Source organism: Gobio gobio (assembly GCF_949357685.1).
Source record: "Gobio gobio genome assembly, chromosome: 10".
NCBI lineage: Eukaryota > Metazoa > Chordata > Actinopteri > Cypriniformes > Gobionidae > Gobio > Gobio gobio.
Genome location: NC_137116.1, coordinates 31182935 through 31203302, shown reverse-complemented (window position 1 = coordinate 31203302; position 20368 = coordinate 31182935). Strand labels below are relative to the sequence as shown.

Here is a 20368-nt window from a genome sequence, read left to right as displayed (position 1 = left end):
CTGATTTAAAAACACTGCATCATGAAGCTTTGAAGCGCTATGAATCAGTGAGTCGATTCAGCAGTTTGGATCGGCAAAATCATGTGATTTCAGCAGTTTGGCGGTTTGACACACGATCCGAATCATGATTCGACTCGCTGATTCACAACGCTTCGAAGCTTCATGATGCAATGTTTTGAAATCGGTCATCACTATATAAGTTGTTATTTAGGGTTTTTTTGGCGCACAAAAACTATTCTCATCGCTTCATAAAGTTATTGTAGAACCACTGTAGTGAGATGGACTTTGTAACGACGTCTTTAGTGCCTTTTATGGGTCTTGAGAGTGTAAAGTGCATTGTGCCAATGGAGGCCTTTCTTAGCCATCGGATTTCAACTAAAATATCTTCATTTGTGTTCCGAAGATGAACGGAGGTTTTACGGGTGTCGAACAGTGATGGGAATAACGGCGTTACAGATAAACGGCGTTACTAACGAAATTATTTTTTTCAGTAACGAGTAATCAAACGAATTACTGTTTCTCCCGTTACAACGCCATTAGCGTTACTGAGGAAAAAAATGCGGCGTTAGTCGCGTTACTATAATTGAGCTCACTGAAGCGTTTTTCATCCGAACAGGCTCTCTGTCAGTCGGACCTGCAACGTGTGTGTGTGTGTGTGTGTGTGTGCGTGTGCGCGCGCACCAGCCATGCGTGTTGGGGGTGGGTGCGGTGGTACACATAACTGATGATGATTGGTGGGTGGGAGACGAGGTTGAAGTTGATAGGTTGAGTTCACACCTATTTTTTTCACGGTCTATGGTTCACACACACACACACCTATGACGCACACGCATATGCACATTCAGCGGCGGTCCAATGACTTCAAAGGTAGCTTTCGCAAACTGGACGTATAAGCGCTACTTTTCCCTCATTGAGGTGAAAGGTACGAATATTTATGTAACGTGCAACTTATGCCCAGGAAGAAAGAGTCTCTCCACACCGGTGGCAAGTGATTCTGCAGCGCCTCACATCATCATATGCCACAAAATTAGTGGCTAAAAACCCAGGTGATAACGGGAGCTCCACTACCAAAGGAAAGTATAGTACTGATAATATTTACTCAATATTTACACTATAGTAGGCCTACTGATAATATTTACAATAATGCATTGAATTTGGTAGGTGTCTCTCACATTGTCCCACAGCAACATTACAATAGTGTACATTAATGTACAATGTTTTATAATAATAATTTATTCTATTTAGTGTCCAATTCATTCATTTAAAGCAGCACTAGGTAGTTTTTGCTCTCGGGGTCCCCCTACAGTTGGGAAACAGTATTGTCCTCTACTACTGTCGTAAACTGTCATTCTACATCAGTGGATGCATCGCACGTGCATTTGTTGACATGACAACTATGATAGCCCTGAACACTGCAGGAGGAGTTCACCTGTCTATGGAGTTCACATGCAGGTGTTCTGCTTGCGTCGCGTGTGAAATGTCTTCATCCCAGGTACAGTGGCATATGTTTCAGCATGTCATATGAATATAATTTCATGGGTTTTATTTTTTTCAAACGCCAAATGATCGCGATGCTCACGTTTACAAGCCAGCGTCATTATAGTAGCCTAGTCTATTGGTTCCCGTTTTACAGAATCTATATGATACTTCAATTCAATGTTTGAGTGGTAGGTAATAACCATATATAGTCAATATTATAATATCAAGCTACCATAGATGAATCTGCAAATTTGAAAAATCGATTTACATTATAGCTTGAGGCAAGACAAAAAAACAAATATCACAGACATGTTAGGTATCCTAAAATATGATTTTGTATATCTTATGTATTTACTTGCAAGAATGTAGCCCCTCCTCCTTCAGCTCACGCCAACGAGCAAGCTGGCCCAATGTTGATCCTCGTCCTGCCTTTAATCCGATCACTTTCTCGTTTCCTCTTTTTGCTTTCCTCCGACAAAACCTTTGCTTTCTTATTTTTCTGTGCTGCTTCGGCCATGACTATAACATTCGGCAAACAAATGATAGTTTTTCTCGCACGTCCGAATTTAAGGAAGTGGGGGTGGTGGTGGAAGTGACGTATATGCCGTAAAGCAGTCGAATTTTGTAGTTCTTTTTTTTCTCGGGTTACTACCCGAAACCCGAAGTTTAAAAGTACGATTAAAAACAATACAGACCCCGTCAGGCTATGGCAGACGTGTCATTCAACCTATTGTAAGTCGATGTATCATCACAAGAGGTTTGAAAATATATTATAAAGGTTGAAAAGTTACCTAGTGCTGCTTTAACATATCTAATATTGGGGGCATCCAAGTTATTTGACATATTTGAACATTTGGAAAAAAAAAAAAGTAACGCAGTAATTACTTTCCCTGGTAATTAGTTACTTTTATAATGATGCAACTCAGTTACTATTTGTAAGAAGTAACTAGTAACTATAACTAATTACTTTTTTAAAGTAACGTGCCCAACACTGGTGTCGAACGACATGAAAGTAAGTAATTAATGACAGAGTTTTTATTTTTGGGTGAACTAACCCTTTAAGTTAAAAATTAAAGGGTTAGTTACTTCACCCAAAAATGAAAATTCTGTCATCAATCACTTACCCTCATGCCGTTCCCGACCCTTAAAGACACAAATTAAGATATTTTGGATGAAATCAGAGAGCTTTCTGACCTCTCCATAGACAGCTATTTAATTAACACTTTCAAGGCACAGAAAGGTAGTAAAAACATGGTCCTTATGACTACAGTGGTTCAACCTTAATGTTAGAAACAAAGAGAATACTTTTTGTGTGCAAAAACTATACGATTAGGTTAATCAAAATGTATAAGATGTTTTTTTCTTCATTAACATCATAGTGTAACTCAATCTCTGCCCACTAGTGGGTGCTTATGTGCACCACAACTTTTCACTGGCTCTGTCCTCTCTGCCTGCCCCATTTGAACTCATTATTTTAATGCATTGCATACATAATCAATTAATCCAATAATCTTTCATGATATACAGGAATATGTAACTTTTAATGGTAATTTAATTTTTGCTTATAATCGGTGTCAAAGACAAACATTCGAAGACAAGTTCAGTAAGTGGATATGGAAATAAATACCAGGTCAAAACTGGACAGCAGGGTTTGGTTGGTCTTCAGTGATGTTTGCATGAGAGACGTGTCCATTTGCAAAGCAAACTAACTCAATGTACCATGTGCTTTAAACTCCTTATAAGCCAGAGTAGAGTGATTTACTCTGTATAACATGCACAGGTATTTGCTATCAATCCTATTTATTTGTTTCCATTGACCAATTCTTTATTTTTTGTTTCCTTCCATCAAGCGTTCTTCTCTCAGCAAAAATGAGCTGCTGACAATATTGCATAACCAATGCACCTTTCTCCATCTGTCTCTCTCTCCTTCTCTCTTTCTCTCTCTAAGCTGGAACAGGAGCAGGGAATACTGCAGTGCATATATCTTCCTCTCTCGCTCTCTCTCTCTCATGCTCATATTGCTGGCTTCCCTTACCCCTCCCTCTCTGTCTCTGCTCTCGTTTTCCTCCTCCCTCTGTTTTCTCCTTGAGCACAAGTCCTGTAACACAGGGGGACGAAGGCAGGGAAGCTGACGCATTTGTGTTCTACCTGCCAGTACCTGCAGGGACACATTTAAGGACACCAGAGGAAGAGACCACCTCGAAACAGTATATGTATTTTCCTGTCAACGCCTTTGAAGCCACCTGGATACTTCTGGCTCGTAACTTCCATGTTTTACAAACAGACTTTCATCCTGGACCTTTGTATACTGAGCTTTCTAGCAACAAAGAGATAAGGAAACACTCGACTTGGTCTCCAGCTTTCCGTTTGACCCTACATTGAGAGTTGCAGACGTTCTCTGAATTGACAGGTGGACAGTTTTGATGCTTTTTTAGGAGATGAAGTTGTTGAAGCAGCACACACTGCCTTGACAGGTTTGAGACGTGACTGGGAAAGTGTATGTGTGTGTGTGTGTTTGACAGCTCTGATTCATTAGTTGACTAGCATTTGTTTGAGTATGTGACTCTGCTGACAGATCCACTCAAAAGACTTTCAAACATTCATGTAGGAGTGGTGCCCTGCTTATTTCAGACTTTCTCTAGTGACGCAGCTCTAAGCAACATTACGTTTCTATGAAATTTGAACGTCATTGTAATTCGTTCATTGATGCATTGATTGATTAAAATGTAACTATTTAAAAAGTGTGACGCTCAGGTCAGTAAGTAAGAAAGGTGTATTGAATCAGCTTCCATGACATCACTTACCTCTATTTTATGTTTACAGACGTAATTGCAGGTGCCTTTGTGGTTACATAATAACTATAACTTTGTTTTGTTGCTGAGCATGAGGCTTTGCAGAACTGTTGTGATCTCTGGGACAATCCAGTGTCCTATATTCCAGCTCTTTATATGATGTCTCAGGTCACAGAAAACGGCATTGTAGAACAAGGACTCGTAAATATAATTGGTCCATCTAATTTTGAATAATCTCATTGAGCATCTTAATTTGTTACTATATGTCTTTGTCTCGCAGTTAAAGACGTAGGCATCATATGAGGTGTGCTACTGAAAATGGTCCGCAAACTTCGGTCAAGCATGGTGGGAAGTTAGATCGCAGTCGACTGCCTATTGGCAGTTTGCAGTTTGTTTCGAACTGCAGTGCAGAGTAAACCACAATCTGTCCTGGCCTCTCTCTGGAGACACCGTGTACCAGAACAACGCTTGAGTTGATGGACTCAGCTAAAGAGGAAGGTCCTCTGTGTCATAAAATGTTATCCACCATGGAGTTTAAACACAGATGCACTTTCAAGTGGACCTTATTGGACCGGATTCCCATGTAAATCGGGGCCACTTCCCTGAAGGTGGGATTGGACTACCATCAACAGACCTTAAAACCTCATTGAAAAAGCTTTTCTTGACATTGAGCTCCATAAGGGCACAAACCTTCAGAGGGACTCACTCTGAATCAGTGGATAGAGATGGAATACCTGGGCGACAAGTTGACGGTGGCCCATTCGCAAGTGTCGGGCTGGATGGGGAATGTACGCCGTTCCTTTCAAGGCGCCCTCAATTTGGTCTCCAGCAACATTGAGAGAAGATCTGGAGGAGGAGGTGGAGAGGACGGAGGTGGCTTTAAGAGGGCTGCGTCTCTACGTAGCCTGGCCAGTCGCAGCCGTGATTCCTTTCGCAGGTTCAGCCTGCGCAGCCAACAGCGCCTGTCCCTGCGCAGACGAACCACCTCACTGGCTTCACCAAGCACTCCCTCTTCTGTAAGAGAAACTATTTGCTATTTCTATCTCTGCATTACTCAACATCATTATCCCTCAAACCATACATCACCCAGCACAAATACAGTCGCGCACTTGCTGATTTCCTCCCAGCACCTTGTAGCTCTTTGTCTAAGTGGTCATTTTACATTTAAACAAAATTGGTTAATTGCTTTTGTCTTTGTCTCAGCCTGAAACTAAACTTGCTTCTATAGTTCTCAAGTTGTATGGTAGGGATGGGCAACTCCAGTCCTGAAGGGCCACTGTCCTGCAGAGTTTAGCTATATTCCTAATCAAACACACACCTGAAAAATCTAACCTGAGTCTTTAGGATTGCTTGAAAATGGCAGGCACATGCAAGTGATAGATTAGGGATGGAACTAAACTTTGCAGGACAGTGGCCCTCTAGAACCAAAGTTGCCCATCCCTACTGCATGAAGCCTCTAAAGCAGGGTTGCTTAATCCTGTTCTTGGATATTTACCTTCCTGCAAAGTTGTGCTCCAACCTTGATCAAATACACCTGAACCAGCTAATTAAGAATCACTTGTTAATTACAAACCAGTTTACAAACAAATGTGATAGAGCAGGGTTGGTACTGAACTCTGTAGAAAAGTAGGGATTAATCCAAAATCGTCCCCTAAACCCTCAATCACTATTCCCTACATTAGTTCACTAATACAGTTCACTTGAAGGAGTTAATGAAAACGAGTGTGTGAATTCGTACAGCGTTGAGCATACATTGGCTGTACACTCGTTATTGCGGTGCAATGTGTGGATCGAATGAGTGCACTCAATAACGTCCACCATAACGACACCAAATAATGCCCTATTTGAGGGTAAAGGGGGCGAATTCAGCATATGTGTCGAGGTACATGAATGAGAACCCCTGCCCTAACCTGCCCTAAAGTGACATTTGCAGATAAACCCCTAGACTTTCATATGCACAAGAAGCTTCTATTGTATGTGCACACCAAAACTAGGTGAAAGTGAGGTAAAGCAATTGTCTTCAAATTTGTTGTTAAAGATGGTGAATTAGTTACAAATGAGGCATGTTGATGGTTTTGAGGCACACCAACACTACACATTTTCAAAATCTCCTAATTAAACACACCTGATTCCACTCATCAGCTCATTAGTAGAGTCTTCAATGGTGTGTCCAGAGTCGCATGGTAGGTTCTAAACTGGATTAGGAACACATTTGCGAGTCCATTAAAAAGTTACATTCTATATAGTTTAAAGCATGCTCGCCGAGTCGCCGTAACTTTTTTTGAGTTCAAGATTTACAAAAATTATGTAATGAGAATGTACAACATGAATCCATTTTCCAAACCGTGTTTTTGTCTTACCCTGAATCATTATGGTACACTTATAATAAGTGTTTATATTGGGACTATTTCAGGCCAGACTGGTAGGAACCACTGCAGAGGAGCACTGTCCCTGCGTGACTCGCCATAGACATAAACAGAGAGAAGTGGCTTCGGCTGTAATGTTCTTCCGCAAGACGCATGCAGTTCTGTTTATTAACCACTAGAGTGCAAAAATAGAGTAGCAGTAGAAGTAGCAGGTCATCTGGGGACTTTTTGCTTGTTTTATGAATACTATGAATTTAGACATACTCCTCTTCACATACTGTTTAGTAGGGAAGTAGGCATATTTGGACGCAGGAATATTTGAACCTGAAATGGATGGGTCAAATAATGCCGAGTTCAGACTGCACGATTTTCAAACTCTTTGGATCACTGCTCTTGTCACACTGAATGACTATCTGGGGTAGCATTCAGTCACTGCTATGTTCACACTGCACGATGGATCGGTGACAGGAGGTTTACACAGTGCATGACCTTACAATAGGAAGAGTCACCGTCAACTCTCTCCGGTGTGCAAACTACGTTTCACAACCAAACAGACGTGAGATGTGATGAGTAAACAACGCAAGATCTTGCGTGCGTCAGAGTTCTCTCGCGAGACTTGAATTGTTATTAAAAACGATAAACTGCAGAAAGCTTGCGATCCAAATTGTCTGTGTACTGATTTGCAGCGAAAAGGAGAAAAAGAAAAAATATTATGGCGGAGGAATTCCTGTTTGTTGTATACATTTATTCTTTCTTTTGTGCCTGGTACCTCTCCAAACCTCTACAATGCGAGTAAATCACTCGCATATGTGACTAAATCTTCACTCTGGGTGACTAAATAATGGCGATTATTAGCCATTGGCTAATAAATTGTTTGATTTTACTCGCCAGTGTGTGTGTCAGAGGCTGTGTTAGTCCATCCGTCTGTCCAAGGTGTGCGTAGAGGATTGCTCTCCATCTCCCAATGTCTATTTGTTTGGATTTGTTGGTGGTTTGACCTTTGCAGTGGTATGACAGAAGCTTTGAGATGCACAGTGAGCCCAGAAGGGCATTCTGGGTAAGCTAAGTCAGCATGATAGACACAAAATGTAGGCAACGTCAGCATGGGTACGGTTTCATGCATACCGAAGCCTTGTACACAAGAGGTAAACTCGCAGTACATTGCAATGGCAGTTTGCATATACTTCCTGTATATTTACATGCATGTTCTCTGCAGAAACTGTCTTTCTACAGAAGATCACATACATTTTATTTGTGCTGTTGTTTGAGTTGCGCCTCAAAATCAATTGATATTTAGGTATGTCAGGTGAAAGGGATGTTGTCCATGTGTGCCAAACAAAACAGTGAGTGATCTCAAAAGCAATAAGCTGCTTGTTTGTAGTAGACAGTGAGGTGGAATGAGTTGGGCAATGCTAGTGGGCAGGTTTTCAACTAGATTATAATACCCCCTGATAGCTGTGTTTCAGACATGTCACATTTCATAATGCTCATTTACTCTGCTCTGTCAGTCAAGGGCTTTTCCTTCGTCATTCTGATGAGTGAACAAAAGGAAGAACTGTACTGTACATTGATCCTTGCATTCACAGAAACAGGAAACAGTCAAAACAGGTACGTAATCATTGTAACAAAGTTAACTAACCATAAACGGGGTGTTTCCTGTGTCCTTCAGCCGTCAGCACTCTGGGACACACAGGCAGAGTGCTCCATTTCCCCTTCAGGCCTACTATATACTTTATTATCACATATGAACAAGCTGAGATATGAACACTTTGCCTGCAATAGTTTGAACTTTGTAACAATGGCTCAGGGTTAAAGGCTAAGAATTGTGTGTTTTGAAAGTAAATGTGTAGGAACACTTTAAGCATATTACTTGAGGCACAAATCTCCAGTGCACTCTGATAAAATGTCCAATCCTGCTCCTGGAGGGCCACTGCCCGGCAGAGTTTAGCTCCAACCCCAATGAAACACAGCTGAACCAGCTAATCAAGGTCTTATTAGGCATACTAGATACTTCCAGCAGGTGTGTTGAGGCAAGCTGGAGCTAAACTCTGCAGGACAGCGGCCATCCAGGGCCGAGTTTGGACACCCCTGCATTAGAGACTGAGCATTAATCGCTTTGACCAACCACTTTCTTTAATATTGGGACTCCTAATAATAATAATATTATATATTATGTATGCTACTTTTCAAAAGTTTGGGATCAGTTTAAATAAATTAATATTGTTTTGCGCAAGGACACATTAAAGGTGCAGTGTGTAGTATTTATGAGGATCTATTGACAGAAATGCAATATAGTATACATAACTAATATACAAAACATGTTTTCAGTGGTGTATAAAGACCTTACATAATGAACCGTTATGTTTTTATTACCTTAGTATGAGCCATTTCTATCGCCATACACCGCGGGTCCCCTTACAGTGAAATCGCCACTTTGTGCCGTCATGTTTCTACAGTAGCCCTAAATGGATAAACTTCTCTACAGAGCGCTAGCTACTCTCTGCTCTCTCCGACGTAGCTTCTCTATGTGCTTTGAAAGGGAGGGGTGAGCAGAAGTTACAGTAAATACATTTATAATTTTACAAAATATTTATTTCAAATAAATGAATAGATAATAAAAATAAATAAATGGGTATATTGACTTACCTTGTAAATTAAATATGGTATTTATTTTGACTACGGTCCATTCTGGAAGGGGAGTCAGAATCATGCCTGTTTTTATGCTACATATTCCAGAGAAAGGACTTGTCTTACTGGGTTAACATATTTAAATTCGGTCCAGCTTTAAAATAATCTTACACTGCTCCTTAATAACACAGGAAACTCAGCTGTTAATGTTTGATGTACCCTGAGGTAAACGTCGCCACACCTTTGGTGGGAATGTTTTCTGAGAAAGCCAAGAGATGAAAATGAGAGTCTGCGAGCAAATACACACACCTATAAACACGTCCATGCACTCCTGGAAATGAAGAAAGGTTTAAAAATGTCTTGTGTTGAGTATGAAAAGACACAAAGAGGAGATTCAGACTTGGAGATGAGACTCACAAGTGCAAATAGAAACACAAACGCATCTTTTTTTAACTCCCCTAACCCCTAACAGGCCAAACACCGATGTGTTGGATGTTAAAGTGAGACTACCCTTTCTCTCATCTTTTCTTTCCATCCGTTCTTTGTTCTGTGCTTCCCCTGACGCACTCTTCCTGTTCATGTAGTGAGAGGTTTTCGAGTTCTCTCTCCCTCTCTGCTGTGTATTTATTTTCCCACTGAAAGGTTCAGATAAGAGTGTTCTTATCCAAGGCTTTGCCCTTTAAAATAAGATATTGTTCTAGAGCCTACACCCTTATATTGTCAATGTGTTCCTTTAGGCAATTACAACTAATCTTAGTCCCAAGTACCACTCCCTCTCAGTGTATGTGTGTGTGTGTTTATTCATGAGTGATCGACTGGCACAGAATATCAGTCGCTTTCCAAGGTGATCAAGCAGTTCATAGGTGTATCTTCATACGAAGTGCATAGCTGTTATTAGTGAGCTTTGTTTATGAGAAATGGAAGATCGACCTGCTGTAAATAAACTCAATGTTTGGATAGCCAAAAATGAAAGCCTTTGTAAACGAACACACCCACTCCATAGTCTTTGAGGGTAGATGTATGCAAAGATGTGCAAAAGTTCACACAGACATTTTGCTGATACATTGTGTTCATAGCCGATGCTTGTGAATTAGCGCTGCAATGCATGCAAAAAACTTTAGGTTAATTAGCCACCAGCTGTTTAAGACATTCCTCTTTGCTTTTCTGGTCAAGTGATTAGCATCAACGGTGTAATTCCAGCCTGTATTTTGGATTCAGATTAGTTTTGCATAAAATAAAATAAAAAATGAACACAAAGAATAATAATATACTCTGTTTTTAGCATTTGTATTAAGTAGAAGCATCCATTTCATTACCCTAGTATGGTACTCTTACAAAAATATAAAATAGTTTCTGCCAATATTGTATTGAACTAAGGTTAGGCAACTATGGTTACCCTGATTTGACTTGAGGTTTATATTCTAGTGACTCTAGCAGTGAGTATCATAGAGCTTTCTGAATCATTGTGCTCTTGTTTTTGAGCTGATCGTACAGACATCTGTTTCTTTGTTTGCTCCAGCATGTGTTTATGACTAGTGGTCAAACAAAATGTTTTTTTCAGTAGCCAGGTCCATTGGAAATATAAAACACTTAATGGAGTTAATGATTGCAAATCAGATGTACATCAAATCTGTTCAGGCCAGTCAAGTTTCTCCACATCCTCGCTCATCCATGTCTTTATGGACCTTGCTTTGTGCGCTGGTGCGCAGTCATGTTGGAACAGGAAAGTTGGGAGCATGAAATTGTCCAAAATGTATTGGTATACTGAAGCATTAAGAGTTCCTTTCACTGGAACTAAGGGGCCAATCCCAACCCCTGAAAAACAACACAAACCATAATTCCCCCTCCACCAAACTTTACACTTGGCACAATGCAGTCAGGCAAGTACGGTTCTCCTGGCAATTGCCAAACCCATACTCGTCCATCGGATTGCCAGAGAAGCACGATTCGTCTCTCCAGATAACATGTGTCCACGCCTCCTTTGCATTGCACTTGGTGATGTAAGGCTTGAATGCAGCTGCTCAGCCATGGAAACCCATTCCATGAAGCTATCTACGCACTGTTCTTGAGCTAATTCAAAGGCCACATGAAGTTTATTGGTCTGTAGCTATTGAAAGTTGGAGACTTCTGCGCACTGTGTGCCTCAGCATGTGCTGCCCCCGCTCTGTGATTTTTCGTGGCTGAGTTGCTGTGAAAGCTGTCTTGCGGACTCGGGTGAGCTGAGCTCAGGGGTACCGAATTCGAGGCTACCTGAAGGTGGTCGTCTGAGTTTGTTTGCGTAACTTGTGCTCAAACTGTGCCGCGATTCATGTGAATGTGAAAGCAACACGGAGTAGTAATAACCTGCATATGTGTTTTATCAGATGACAATGTATTTAGTTCAATAAAACGCATGTGAGGGATTATAGTGTTGATTATTTACTAGGGCTGGGCAAATTAACGTGTTTACGCGGGCGATTCATTTTTTCAGCTTAACGAATCAAAAATATTTAACGCAAATAACGCAGCGTCCGTTTTTATATCCATTTATATCCAAGCGCGACGACACAATAGAACGTGCTGTATGTCAATGTCCTGTGTGTGTGGGCTCACACAGGACACACACACACACACTCGACGCACAGACAGACTCGCGTCAGTCTCCTGCTCACATCAAGTTCTCTTTTGCTCTTGAACAAACAATAACAGCAACACAGATAATTTTGAGTATTCTCATATTAGTAGTCTTAATTTAGTTAAATAACGTCTTAAATTAACTTAGAGTTGTGAGGAAATGAGATGCGCGGGATAGCACGTCAGATCCGCGTCATGTTCGTCAGAGGCTGTTCTTAAAGTGACAGGAGCACTGATGATGCCTGTCATTAATGTTCATCAAAGAACAACGGGAACAGAAAATTGTAGCTTTAATGATTATTAATCTATATTTCATTTATTATTTATGCAGTTAAGAAAGGTGTTTGATAACTATTACATTTCTCTATATGTCTAACAGGGAAGGCCATGGGTAAATATAACATTTATTATTTTGGGTTTATGTAAAGATTGTTTTAAGTTCACTTAAATTAAACGTTTTTTTTTTAAAGCCTAATAAATGTTGAAATCAGTAGCTTTCAGTTATACTGTAATATAACGTCATTAAAGCAGCACTAGGTAACTTTTCAACCTTTATAATATATTTTCAAACCTCTTGTGATGATACATCGACTTACAATAGGTTGAATGACACGTCTGCCATAGCCTGACGGGGTCTGTATCGTTTTTAAACTTCGGGTTTCGGGTAGTAACCCGAGAAAAAAAAGAACTACAAAATTCGACTGCTTTACGGTATATACGTCACTTCCACCACCACCCCCACTTCCTTAAATTCGGACGTGCGAGCCCAACTATCATTTGTTTGCCGAATGTTATAGTCATGGCCGAAGCAGCACAGAAAAATAAGAAAGCAAAGGTTTTGTCGGAGGAAAGCAAAAAGAGGAAACGAGAAAGTGATTGGATTAAAGGCAGGACGAGGATCAACATTGGGCCAGCATTTGCTCGTTGGCGTGAGCTGAAGGAGGAGGGGCTACATTCTTGCAAGTAAATACGTAAGACGTACAAAATCATATTTTAGGATACCTAACATGTCTGTGATATTTGTTTATTTGTCTTGCCTCAAGCTATAATGCAAATCGATTTTTCAAATTTGCAGATTCATCTATGGTAGCTTGATATTATAATATTGACAAACATTGAATTGAAGTATCATATAGATTCTGTAAAACGGGAACCAATAGACTAGGCTACTATAATGACGCTGGCTTGTAAACGTGAGCATCGCGATCATTTGGCATTTGAAAAAAAATAAAATCCATGAAATTATATTCATATGACATACAGAAACATATGCCACTGTACCTGTGATGAAGACATTTCACACGCGACGCAAGCAGAACACCTGCATGTGAACTCCTGCTGCAGTGTTCACGGCTATCATGGTTTTCATGTCAATAAATGCACGTGCGATGCATCCCCTGATGTAGAATGACAGTTTACGACAGTAGTAGAGGACAATACTGTTTCCCAACTGTAGGGGGACCCCGAGAGCAAAAACTACCTAGTGCTGCTTTAATGTTTCATAGAGACATTAGTATCAGTGATACTGGCCTTCATTCATAAAAAGATGCCATTACAACACATATTTCAAATATGCTGTCTTTAAATTGTTTATCAAATAATAATCAAATATTTGAACAAATATATATATACATATATATATGATATTTTTGAAAATCTTATTAGGAATATATTAGGTTAGGGTTTAAGGTCTGGGTATTTCCTATTAGCATTATTTATTAAAAAAAACTTGAGAGAGAGAGAGAGAGAGAGAGAGAGAGAGAGAGAGACTGCTCGGATGTTGTCCGGTCTGATTCTCACTGCTCTCTGTTGCCTGTTACTCTTCCTGACAGGAAAGGAAGAGCTGATGAATGACATCCTGTGCCGTTTTCTCTAATGCAAACAGCCTCAATACACTCTCCCTCTCATTCAGTCACTTACAAATATACTCTCTCTCTCTTTCATTATTATTAATGACTTAATGTTCAGGTCGATAGCCGTCATCTTAAATTCTGAATTGTGCTCTGGTGAGTGTGTCAGTTAGTCCCATTTTCTATTCATATAGTGAATGGGAATTTGAAGTGATTTGTCCACACCTCATAGAATGTTACATTTGAATGGTAGAAACAGGAATTTATTGAATGGACCCTTAGCAATTTTGTTTTAAAATGACACTGCTCTTGTGGGTTTAATTACCTAATCAAAGTAATGACTTGGCCTATAGAAGAGAAGTTTAATTAATTGTAAAATGTGTCTTTAAAAAAAAAAAAAAAAAATGTATGTGAAGAAGAACAAGGAGTTAATTCGTCACTCCCTCAACCATTGTATTACAAAACACCCTTGCCGCAGGTGTTAAATTGTTTATTGTTATTTACTGCCAAGGTAATGTGAGCCTATTATGCTGTTTTAAAGGCTCCTAATTTTGTTTTGGAGGTCTCTTACAACAGGTTTATAATCATAAAAGGTTAAAATTTCTCATAATATGCATTTACACTACACCACATTTCTCAATGATTCTCAAACGACTCGATGAATGAATCAGTCTCTCTAAATCCCTCCTGTCCGAGAGCAACTCTGCTCTGATTGGCCAGACGGTCCATTGTGTTGTGATTTGTCTGCCGCGTACAGCCCGTGTTTCATGGTTTCAGCTTTGTCTGGAGGATTCCACAGTCCTTAGCGATTGTACACACTGTAAAGACAGTAACGATGATGCCAATTTTACCATCAATCCCCGTTATTCAGTTATGCAACCGAAACCTCGCAAGAATGTCTTGAGCGGGACGTTTCTCATTTTGAGGTACATTATGAGATGTTGCAACTGTAATTCCTCACCATCAGTATTAACAAGTGTACGTCCATCAACAAACGTCCATGTTTATATTTCTAATTTATTGCGGTGCACATAAATGAACTGTTATGAACGGTATCATAACAGTGCATACATTAACCGTTTATAAACGTTTGTAAAACAAATCTTGCTCCATCCTTTATCTTTACTCAAAGTAGTAAGAACGTCAGACAATCTGCATTAATAGACAGTTTTAGGTAATAGTGGCCCACAGCTGCTTAGCAGAAGTATTTCAGTAAGACAGTAATAACGTGATTTAGCCGGAAACATACACAATATAAAACGCAAAAGTATGGATTTTGAACACCTGGTAGAAAATATATAGATCAATAATTATTCATACTTACAGGTTGTGAATCTGAGGAGCAAGCTGGTCCAAATAAACTAATCCTTCAAGAGCAAGCATTTTGCGAATCCCGCGTTTCGCGGGCGGACAACATACAACATTGGCGAGCATTATGCAAATGTGTTTTCTTGTGATGTAGAACCGTCACGCATGAGGATTCGAAATACAAACTCGTATAGGCAGTTCAGAGTTGATTTTTTCTTTTGGGAGACAATAACTTTATTTATCGTGGGCATATTTATATATCTTTTATAAGTGTGCCTTAGAAAAGAAATGTTAATGGTGTGCATCTTGAGACAAAACTATTTTAAGATATGCCAGTGCATATTACTTTCAGTTAAAACAGCTCAAACATCCATTTTAGTTTGGGACTAGGCTGTGAAACTGGGGGACAGTTATACATGTGTACATAAAAAAAAGAAGAAAATGTCTTAAGATATTACTTGACTCTCAGTGTTGATAACTCTGGAAACACGTCATCACAGTCTGTGGAAAAGGTCCATTGTGATTCAAAGAAAGTCGCACATCAGAGAAACTTTTAGTTCACCACAACAACAAATTGACTGATCAAGGTTTCAGTTAAAGGTGTCAGATTTGTTGTGTAAATCTGCTTCATGTTGTTTGAAGAGGAATTAGAGCATTCTGAGAAATTCTGTTCTTTCACCATAGTCGCTAAGGCAACATTTTAAATTTAGTACTAAAATTACTAAAACTAAAATAAAAATAAAGTCAAATTGAAATATAAAACATGACAAAAACACATAAAACTACAGAAATTTAAAATAAATCAAAATGAAAGTTCTCCAGGCATTTTCAATTAAATTCTGATTGGCACAAACCCCTTTCAGTCACATACACAGTGCTCACACTCAGTTCTGCTTGTGATCAAGGAGCTGATGACTCAGTTTGTGTGTGTGTTAGATACACTGTACCCTCTGTAGTCTCCTCATTAAAAGAGGCACGGTTGAATAGACACGCTCACCAGTTCAACCAGTATATTTCTATGAGGTCATTGCGCTGCTTTCATGGGAGTCTCCCCAGTATCTTCACGTTTTTCCTTGTCATTCATTTTCACTACATTTTTATGACTTCGGCTTAATTTCCTGGTATCACATTACTGCCCTTAAAATATCAGAAGCTACCCAGCTATGACACTTCTGAATACTTTGTTACAGGATAGTGGACTGGTGATGGTTGGGTTTGTAGTTGAAATGTGGTCGGGGTTAATAGCCCTGCTGCTCTGTTCTGTGATGCATACAAGATGGTTTTATGCCCTGCTGGACCGATTGCATCTCGATTGCAGTGATTGGCTAATGACCAGCTCTGGTGCGGTGATGTCACACCCAAAGGAAGTGGCTGAGTTTTTGTGACTGGGTTGTTGAGCGTGGATTGAGCTCCAGCTTGTGGTTGTTTGCAGTGCTGCAGCATGATTAAATTCCCTTTCCAATCCATCTCCATCATTCATGCTTTTCCACAATCAGCAGAAACATCATGCACATTCAAAAAAGAAAAAGAAAAAAAAAGTGATCACTGGCTTTCATGTTCAATGGCAGTATTTTTGGCTTCTTAAAAAAAATGACAAAATATTAAAGGCAATTATATACTCCGCCTTCTAATGTTTGGAGTCTGTAAGATTTTTTTTTTTTTATATATATATAAAAAATGTATACTTTTATTCAAAAGTGACTGTAAAGAACAAAAAAAAGAATACATGTACACATACAAATCTATCTTTCCATCTATCTATTAAACTATCTAATCTATCAAAAGTTTGCAATCATTAAGACTTTTTAATGGTTTTGAAAGAAATCTCTTCTGCTCACCAAGGCTGCATTTATTGATCAAAAATACAGCAAAAGCAGGATTATTGAGATATATTTTTACAATTTGAAATAACTTTTTTTCTATTTGACTATATTTTAAAATGCAATTTATTTCTGTGATTCAAAGCTGAATTTTCAGCATCTTTACTCCAGTCTTTAGAGTCACATGATCCTTCCGAAATCATTCTAATATGCTGATTTGCTGCTCAAGAAACATGTATTATTATTATCAATGTTGAAAACAGTTGTGTGCATTTTTTTTCAGGATTATTTAATGAATAGAAAGTTCAAAAGAACAGCATTTATCTGAAATATAAAGCTTTTGCAACATTATAAATGTCTATACTGTCACTTGATCAATTGAATGCATCCTTGCTGAATAAATGTATTCATTTCTTTAGAGACTTGTTTCTAAAGCATTAAAAAATCGTACCATCCCCAAATTTTTGAATGTGAGTATTATGTCAGGATTTGAAGACAGGTCTCCATGGATACTAAACAGAACAACTACCAAAAAGAAACAAAAACACATTTGTAATTTAATCTGATTTACTAACCAATTTACTAACAGATTTACTAACATTTTGCGGCAGCACAAACCCTCTTTTGGTGTAAAAAAAAAAGAAGACACGCAGTGAAAAATTGTGTGACATGCTGAAAAGGTGTGGACAGGGTTATTTTTGCGGCTGACCTTGCATTTGTTGGGGTTTCCCTTTCAGATGCAAAATTGATGGGAGGAGAGTATTTATATAAATCATGCGAGGTGATTTACTAAGGCTTGTCAATTTACTGCTATTTGCTCCATTATTTATCGCCAAAAAAAACACGTCTTAAACCAGATGCTAATTTGCGCTGCTCTTGGTAGATTGCATTGGTCATAGTGGAAATGATCCGGCTCTGTCTGTGTTCTTTAGTTTGCACGTTGTCAGTAGATCACACGCAGAACCTTCCACTCCCATCTTCACTCTCACGCTAATTTGCCCTGTTTAGTAAATCTGGCCCCTTTGTGGTAATTAACTGCGTTTGTCTGTCCACTGGTACTCCCTCAAAAAAATAATCGGTAGCTTTTAAGTTTAAAACATCCTCTTTTCTTCCTTCTCTTTACAGGAGCTGGTAAAGCAGTCTGTTAGTGGAAAGGAGGAGAATAAAGACACAGATAATCTGGTGCAGGAGACTGACAGTCAATACGGCACATGGGAAACGGGACTTCGCACAGATGACAGGTGAACACACACGCCTCGTCAAAACCAAATCAAGTCCTAAAAGAGCCATTTTTTGTCCTCAAACTTGCATATACACTGTACCTGAATAACACCAAAAACTGACCTCAGCCACTGTTTGTAACTCAACACCAGGATCAATTGCATCTATTGAGTGGGTCATCTGGAACAGAGATATAATGCTATAATGATCTCATAGACAGACACCCTGGCAGATACATCTTTATTACAGAGCAGACTGGGGTTGTCTGAGAGGTTTGGTTACAATGGTGACTAATGCAAGAGGGATTCAGATGAAATGAGAGCTGATATTTGTCGATCATTGGGTTGGATGGGTTGTTTCTGTGTTTTGAAATGGTCTTTGGATGGGTGGACATTGTGTTTGTTGACAGTGATTTTGCAAAGGCGATGTAGCCGCCTTTAACTTAAGTGAGTTATTCATCATAGTTAGACGGTAACTTTATTAGGAAGTGCAAAATTAAATCTAATTATATGAACGGGAGTCTGATCGTCATTCAGGCCTAAGTGACGTGTGCAAATCAAATTAAATACATGGGCTACAAACCATCTGTTACTAAAATTGTGATGTAAAGGAAGTACAGAGTAGCTTCCATATTGTGATGCGCAAGTCTGTCAAGAAGCATGTAATTCCAGAAAATGTTGTTAGGACATTGATTTAAAATGATGAGGTCAAAAAAGAAAAATGAAACATGCATGGATAAATTGTTCACAATATGATCAATAAGATGCATTTACCAAATAAGGGGTGACATTTCATTTCAAGCCAACTTTAAACGTGTACTCACCCCACACATGTTCAAACTACTTTTGCTTTGGAGAAATTTGCCATTGGTTGTCTTTTTGTCCAGCTGGTCAAATGTGACGCATTCATATGACAAACAAACATTGGATGTCTACAAATATGCAAAGAAAAATATGTAAGGGATAGGGGTGTAACGGTACACGTATTCGTACCGAACCATTTCGGTACAGGGCTCTCGGTTCGGTGCGGCTTGTTTTAAGCGCGGAACACACTTCAGTCCTAGTTCCCATACGAACATATTAAGTATTCAGTCCATTTTATCACGAAATTCAAACGATAAATGCCGTTTTGACGCTCTTTAATGTGACGACTGATCATGTAGACACGTCAGCTCAAGCAGCCGTGGCGCTCGCACGCGATCATCTGTGAAACACTGATTGAGCGATTACACCACATATGATACGTTTCAGTGTTAATGTATCCTCAACATACCTTAAGATATTAATTCATGTTTATTCTTTAGGAAGAGATGATCGCGTGATCATCTCTTCCTAAAGAATAAACATGAATTAATATCTTAAGGTATGTTGAGGATACATTAACACTGAAACGTATCATATGTGGTGTAATCGCTCAATCAGTGTTTCAACCGCGGAAAGACGTCAATATTAAAACAGCTTGTGAACAATGTCATGTTGCATCACATTTACCTCAGACAGTCATTCAGTGTCTACAGCTGTGAGTTCACTAGAGAAATCAACTATTTCGCTAAATATATGCATTATATTAGCCTATATTTTCATTATATTCTACTTAACCTGTTAGTGATGTCTTGATTATTTCATGTATGTTTAAATAAACCTGTCATGAAAATGACACTCACTAAATGATTATATTTCAACAACGAATTGGAGAAAAAACATAATATATATTTATAAATTAGATTTAGAAATCAATGCCAAAACAAGCTTATGTGAAGCTTATGAGTGTTGATTATTATACCTAAAAATAAACATCAACTGAATTTAGGCTAATAGTTTTGGTTCTGTTGTTAACCTTTAATATTAATGTGCAAGTAAGGGCTCCCTATATAGTTTACACAGCAATATCTTCAATAAACTTTTAGTTATAATTTAATTAATTTAAGGACAGACACTTTTTTTCAGTAAACCACTGTTTAATAAAAATAAGTAAAAAGCAATTTTGTAAAACTGCTGTACCGAACCCGTACCGAACCATGACTTCAAAACCGAGGTACGTACCGAACCGTCAGTTTTGTGTACCGTTACACCCCTAGTAAGGGATAATTCAAGGTTAGCTGTGCATTAAACAATTTTAATGCACAACGTGGAGGCAAAGAACCGCCTGACACGAAGCGGAGGGTGGTTGTCTCCATGAAGAGCATTAAAATTGTTTAATGCACAGCTAGCCGTGGATTATCCCGCTTATACCATTGTCATTTGCCACCATTGACAATTTAAATCTGTTGATGTTTGCAGCGCAATATTTAA

General features: G+C 39.0%; 1 protein-coding gene across 2 annotated transcripts in view; it reads left to right on the top strand.

Moving 5' to 3' along the window:
- The window catches only part of LOC307133181 (uncharacterized protein), a 59346-nt gene that overhangs the window by 29370 nt on the left and 9608 nt on the right, over positions 1 to 20368 (top strand). For both annotated transcript variants that reach the window (XM_079828030.1, XM_079828031.1), the window contains exon 7: positions 17982 to 18097. In XM_079828030.1, the coding sequence (XP_079684156.1) occupies positions 17982 to 18097 (116 nt within the window). The remainder of the gene's footprint in view (positions 1 to 17981; positions 18098 to 20368) is intronic.